This window comes from Petaurus breviceps, unplaced genomic scaffold, assembly GCF_028583685.1.
Source record: "Petaurus breviceps papuanus isolate PSGF00001 unplaced genomic scaffold, PetGlider_PUasm1.0 189, whole genome shotgun sequence".
NCBI lineage: Eukaryota > Metazoa > Chordata > Mammalia > Diprotodontia > Petauridae > Petaurus > Petaurus breviceps.
Genome location: NW_027185809.1, coordinates 6956230 through 6963350, shown reverse-complemented (window position 1 = coordinate 6963350; position 7121 = coordinate 6956230). Strand labels below are relative to the sequence as shown.

Sequence of the window (7121 nt, the reverse complement as noted above, 5' to 3'; positions counted from 1 at the left end):
CCCCCCCCCCCCCCCCCAGCCCAAAGCCCTCGGCGGACGTCAGGGAAAGCTGAGATCCGCGGAAGTGCCCGGGCGGAGGGGCACTCCCCCCCAGCTCCCCCCGCCAGGACTCACCCACCAGGGCGCGGGTCGCGGGCCCCAGGGCCACCAGCACCACCGGCCACCACAGCAGGAGCCGCATGGCGGCGGCCACCCGACCAGCCAGGGCGCAGGCGCGGCTGCGTCACGGGGCTCCGAGCCGAGCTGGTTCTGCGGCCTCCAGGAGCGGCCATCTCGGAGCCGGCCGGCCGCGACGCCCCGGACGCCATCTCGGGCGCGGTGGAGGGGGCGGGGAGGAGCATTTGCTCGGCCGGCGCCTGCTCTGGTGCCGCTGAAGGCTGCGAGGAGGCTTGTGGCGGGCTGCAGGGCCCTGATAAATCACTCCCTCCCGCTGAGTTTAGGGGCAGGGCGGGAGAACAAGCCGGCCCCGCCAGGGGGGCACCTGTGGGCAGATGTAGCCGGCACGCGCCCGGGGCCAGGCGAGCCCTGGGAGGGGAAACGTGACCACGGGCCCCAAGTCCCGGGCACAAGAAAGTTCTCCCCAAAGTCTTTGACGGTCTCAAATGTGATTTTCTCACTAAATCATGTGATTTTATCAACGGAAATGACATTCAAGCTGGGCATCGCAAGCGGGGGAACCTGGAGCGGCAGCTGCCTCCCCCATTAGAGCAGGCATCGCCCTGCTTTTCTGTGGCGCAGGCTCAGCTCTTGGCAATGCCCGCTTCGTCTTCCTCCCTTCACTCCCGCTCACCACAGGGGCTAACAGTAGCGAGGTGATAGAGGAGAAGCCAAGTCACTCACTTCGGCTGCTTTCCGCAGTGCAACAGCGAGCCAAGTAGGCCTTGGCACCTTGTTTCTGCTGTCCAATTGGTTAGCGCCTGGTTTCAGTCCATGCTTCTATCTAATCTTTGCTAAGAAACAGAACTTGTGACCCCACAGGGGCAGGAACTTGCTGATGCACCAGGGAGGAGCTAATGACCATACATAAGGAGAAGCCCGAGCTGGGAGAGAACCCAACTTTGTGGTGGCCGGGCACTGTGTGTGTCTGTTCTGTCTGCTTGGGATCCTTTGTATAGAGGCCTGGGCCCTTCCCGGAAGCCCTGAGAGAGGATTCGCTTGTTGCCTCTTTACAGAAGTCCTGGGGGAGGGTTTCAGAGGTGCTGGGACTATGCTGATGATTTGTGTGGAGTCCTCAGACCTCGTTGGTGGGTCTGTGTTGGTTTCACAGGCACACAGTGAATCGGTGATGGTGCCAGCACTGTGCATGAATGTTATTTGGGCTCTCTTAAGCTTTGTCTTCCCAGAAGACAGCCAAGGACTTGAGGTGGACTAGAGACTGTGAGCTTCAATATGGAACTGAAAGAAGGTGCTAAATAATTAAATAGCTGAAACAAGGCGCCAGCTACTTCTTTGCTTGCCATTATACTCAGCAAGCAATAAACATTTGGTAAGCAGTTATTAGATGCTAAAGACAGGAGCCACAAAGACAAAAGTGAAAGTTCCTATGCTCATGTAGCTTACCCTGGGAAGGAAACTAGGGATGAGGAAGAGAGGACATTCCAAGGTCAGGGAAGAGCCAGTACAAATAAATAAATAAAATAAAAAAATAAAACTGTACGGTGCTTAGGTCCTCAATAGCTAGTGAGGACATTTGAACTAGAGGCTATCTAGATTTTTATTCAAAAGCCCAGAATTTAAATTTGTCATTGCATTCAGGATTTTGTCAGACAATGCTACATTATTTCATGAATTACAGCACCTTACCTCATTTGCTATTCTCCCTACACATGTCTTAGTTCAAGGATCTTTTTTCCATACTTGAAAATCTTACTATCCTATAGTTTCAAGGTTTAATTATTAATTAAAGAATGAAGGGCAGCTAGATGTCTCAGTGGATAGTGCACTGAGCCTGGAGTCCCAAAGGTCTGAGTTCAAATATGGCCTCAGACACTAGTTGTATGATCCTGGGCAAGTCACTTAACCTCTGCTTTCATCATATGATCCAAGGGGTCACAGAGTTTAATCAGATGACTAAACAATGTCAACAACAACAAGGAATGGCAGTTGATTTGCATTCTTCTGGACACATTAAAAGCTCTCTGTAACTCCTCGTTACTTATACTTCCCTTTATCTTCTCCACTATCCCCCCCCCACTTGTATTTGTTTCAACTATTAATTTAAAGTAGGAACTACAGTTAAAGAGGCCGATTGTTGTCATCATTTGTCCTTCATTCTAGAAGAGGACCATGACATCAAGATCCTCCTTAGACTCCTCCTCAAGATCATACCTGGAGCCCTCCTACAGTCGCCCCAGACTACTTGACCACCCCTACATCTCTACCACAGTTTTTCTGTATATAAGATCCATCTTGTCTCCATGAAGGTGCTCAGATTCAATCTGGCCCACCTGTCAAAAAATGCTCAGATGTCTTAAAAGTCTACCCAATATGGCAGATCTTTAATAAACTTTGTTTTTCTTTGTCTGAAAGAAGGCCTGAGTCGAATTCATTTGGACAGGACCCAGGTGTCCCTATTTCAGGGTCCCAACATGCCTAAACCTCAACATTTTGGTTAATTGACCAGGAAGGCTGCTAACCTCAACAATGCCATGGCATGCAAGTGAAGTGAATTTAAGTGAGGAAGGGCTGTAGAAAGTCACCAGCCTCACTTTCTCCTCTGGTGCCATATGGGTCCAGTGGCCAGACAGATCTGGACAACTGTGGTCTTTAACAGGTCTCGGTTTGACTGAGGCAACACCCATTCAGTGATTAAGGATGAATAAGAAATGACTCAAGATGGGCCTCTTTACCCAGTCAAAGTAGGTCTAATGAGGGAGGTAACCGCCACCAAGGTTTCTGACCAAACAGTAACAACTGCTATTTACATACCTTCTGAGCCAATCAAGGCCCAAAGAATGACAAGTAGGGTTTGGTCTGGGACCTACTTATTGGTGGGCCAATCAATGAGAGCCAGAGTGATTTGGGGTTAAGGCTGGTCTTTTGAGAAAAGTTTTTTTTTTTTTTAAAGAGGAAAAAAAGGCTTCAGGGATAAAAATTTACATTCCATCTGGGCAGAGCACCCACAGGTAAGGGTGTGACATCCTATGTGGAAAAGGGACAGAGTAGGAAGGAAAGAAAGAAGGGAGGGAGGGAGGGAGGGAAGGAAGAATTGTGTTGCCCAACTGGCCAGCTTCAGTTTGGTCCCCAGTGGGCAGCTCCTTTTCTACTCAGAGGTTGTTGTTTGTCAGAGGACACTGACATCAGGGATCTAATGCCATGACATGCAAGTGAATTGAATTTGTAAGGGAGGGCTGTACAAAGTCACCATCCTCACTCTCCTCTGGAGCCTTTTGAGTCCAATGGCCAGATATAGATCAGGAGTATAAGCCCTCAATAAATGCTTTAAAAAATATATTGAAACTGTTATCAATATTTATACATTTGGCCACCAGATGGCAGAAGCATTTGCCAGGGGAAGATAGCCAGAGGGCATTGCATATATCTGAGCACAAATTCTTTCATTATTTACACCTATCTAAAGACATTTCTGAAAAATAAGTAGGTAAAGTCATGCTTTAACATTGGCTAAAATTAAATCTATGAACTATCAAAATGCTATGTGCAGTGAGGATTGTTACACACACCTCTAAAAAGTTTCTAAGGACTACATATACTCTATGATTATAATTATCTGACATAAAGCTTTGTCAACAAGGATTCTCTTAATTGCAAGAATTAAATAATGGATGGATGGGAGGGAGGGAGGGAGGGAGGGAGGGAAGGAGGGAAGGAAGGAAGGAAGGAAGGAAGGAAAACAAGGAAAACAAGTTCTTTTATAACAATGCACCAGGCATGTGCTAGGAAACTTTTAGTATGATGGATGTACACAGTGAATATAGTGAATGCACAGGTACACACACAATTGTTTCTTTCATTTGTCTCTTTTCTGTTTTTTATGGTGATTTTGAAATAGCCTTTTTGGGGGGCTTTAATGACAAAAAAAATCCAATTTGAAAATGGTTTGTATTTAGATAATTGATTCCATTAATCAGACTCAAGAAAAATTTGTGTTCATCTAATTCAATTGTTCTCAATATTTTTGGGATTTGTATTATGTTCTGAGAAACCATTTCAACAAAAAAGACCTGTTAACCCCAATATAATTTCATATACTCATACTATTCTTTTAGATTGATTTATTTAAACGCTTACAATAAAATTGGTAACTTTTACTCAAAAAAGCTCCACATTAAAATTTACAGTGTGTAAATTATAAAATATAAAATTTTGTTCTACCTATAAACAAAAAATCTAAACATAAAATTATGAAACCATAATTACAAATATTTTACATAAGACATTCTGTAAGAATTAAAAGTAATCCATCAGGACCTCATATGCTTACTATTATCTGCAATTACATAACATTAAATATCTTTATTTTATACATTTTGTTGACTATAAATCAAATAGGTTCCAATTTGGAATATGTTTAACATAATATAAAAATCATAAACTTAATTTAGATACTTGATTTTTTTTATTCTAATAAAGCTTTGCAATATTTGACTCATCACCAAAAACAATCTTAAATCTGTTTCCACTGTAAGTTTATTTCTGTATTTTGATTTAAAACAAAAATAAAACGAAAATGCTCACCCATACAAATGTAGAGTGGAAAATGATAGGAGAATTTACAAGTTCCTTGCTAAAGATGGACATTCATTTTTTATTTTTAGCCACCTAACTAATCAATGAAAATAGCTAATTAATAATATAAAATATTTACTTTTACTGATACTTTATGACAAGCACTGTATTAACAATAAATGCACTAAAAGTTCAATTGTATACACTGCCTCATTTTTTCATTGCCTATCCAACAAATAAGCTTATTTTATTTTATTAGGGCTATATGTCTATTATTATTTACATATGAGCATATATTTGTATGTATTTTTTAAAAAAAAAATTTTTTTGGTTCCGTTTTAAGTTCCAAACTGACTCCTTCCCTTCCCACCCTGCACTAGATAAGGCCACCATTTAACACAGATACATAAAACCATCCTATGCACAGTTGTTCTGGAGTAGACAGCACCTTCCTTCAAGTCCTTTGTACTTGATTTGAGTATTTATGATACTCAATAACTTAGTTGTTCACAGCTATTCTTCGAACAATACTGCTGTTACTATATACAATGTTCTCTTAGTTCTGCTCATTTCACTCTTCTTTATTTCATGCAAAATCTTTCCATGTTTTTCTAAAATCAACCTACTCATCATTTCTTACAGCATAGTAGTATTCCATCACATTCCTCATTTTTAAGAAATGTTTACATATAAACTAACCTTCAAAAGGAAAAAATCTCTTCTAAAGTGACTTCACATACCATTCTCAAGGAAACTACTGATCAACTTGACCGATGTTGTCAATCAATTTGTGTGAAAATTTGCCAGATAAAAGAATGGTAACATAAGTGGAGAATTATGTTTAAATAGATAAATAAGGGGCGGCCAAGTGGCTCAGCGAGTAAGAGCACCTGCTCCAGTGTCAGGATGACCTGTATCAAATCCAGGCTCAGATACTCAGCACCACACCCAGAAATAACTGGCCGTGTAACCTTGAGCAAGTTACTTAACCCCGATTGCTTAAAAATAAATAAATAGATAGATAAATAACTTTAAAGAGGTAGATTACAATGAAAGGCAATGTAAGGTTTGTTTCTACAAAACATTTGTGATGGTCTGTGATGGTTTCAAGATACCTTATAACGTTCATGCCTGCATTGAGCACCATTTTCCAACAGAATGGCAATCCCCAAGAAGTTCATGAACCACTTGATCTAAATGAACAGTTTCCCCTAATTTTGTCAATACTTCTGCTGTATAGCCTACATCTGACTGCTTGCCGTCTTGGGGAAGGAAGAGAAGGGAAAAAAAAATTGGAACTCAAAATCTTATAAAAGTGAATGTTAAAAATAATCTTTACAAATAATTGGAAAAAATAAAATACTATTAAGAAGAAAGACAATAACTTAACAGAGACAAAAAATACCTCTATGATGATAAAAGCTTATTTTCATTACTTTAAGTATTTCATGTATGTGAGTATACCTATTTATGCAGTTTACAAGCCTTATTATCCATACTACTATGGATACATTTTTTAGTAATTGTTGCAAAAAAATTGCAATAAATTGTTGCCAAATATATCACCTTCGCATCCAAAACTGATGAAAGGTTTTTCCAAACTTAACTACGCTACTCCTAGAACAAAAGATATAGTCCGTATTTGAAGCCTTTCCCACTTGTTAGCAATTGCCAGAGCTTCCCTCCTGTGATATATAGCCTTTGAGAACCCAAAATCATCTCCACAACCATACCAGAGAAAGGCACTGAAATAGTATGTTGTTAAAGGAATTATGAAAGTTTTATATTTAAACACAAAATAAATTTACCTTATTCCTATCATCTTACTCTCTTCCCTATAATTTTTTGGGGGGAGGAGTACCTGTGATTTCAATGGCATAAGAATTTCTCCCATGAGGAAGCTCCCCCTGCCAGCATAGGTTAGCACATCTCATTCAACCTATTCGTCTTAGGGAGATGCATAGAGTACTAAGAGCTTTAACAGACCAAGGTCACAGCCAGTAGGTGACAGAGGCAGGCTTTGAATACATATCATCCTGACTTCAAGACCAGACCTCTATCCCCTACGCCATGATGCCTCTCCCCTGCCACACCTTAATGGTTTGTTGTAATAGATCAGCCTTAAGGAGACCTAATATACCCAAAAACTATTAATTAAATAAATATTAAATATTCCTTTCACAACACCATCACATCAGGGAACTCAACTGAAACAAGAAGGAAATCTGTTAGAAAATTATGATAATTCACAATCATCCAAATATATTTGCTTTAGAATAGAAGCTCTCTGGAACAAAGATAAACAAAATCAAATATTATAAGATATACAAATATTATAAGATAAACAAAATAAAAAATTATGTACAATAGTAAGAAGAATGCAGATCAGTAACTAGGAATTAAAACGGTACTAAAAAGTTACCTTTTGGGGA

The 7121-nt window shown here is 40.7% G+C and overlaps 2 protein-coding genes across 3 annotated transcripts in view; both read right to left on the bottom strand.

Moving 5' to 3' along the window:
• CUNH5orf24 (chromosome unknown C5orf24 homolog) overlaps nt 1–7121 on the bottom strand; it is a 228599-nt gene that overhangs the window by 18061 nt on the left and 203417 nt on the right. The window contains exon 2 of one of the 2 annotated variants that reach the window (XM_069091861.1): nt 115–208. The exons of the other annotated variant lie outside the window; for it this stretch is intronic. Coding sequence (XP_068947962.1) covers nt 115–181 — 67 coding nt within the window. The 5' untranslated portion in view covers nt 182–208. The remainder of the gene's footprint in view (nt 1–114; nt 209–7121) is intronic. 2 annotated transcript variants of the gene reach the window in all.
• The window catches only part of PCBD2 (pterin-4 alpha-carbinolamine dehydratase 2), a 290006-nt gene that overhangs the window by 87372 nt on the left and 195513 nt on the right, over nt 1–7121 (bottom strand). The gene's annotated exons all lie outside the window — the stretch shown is intronic.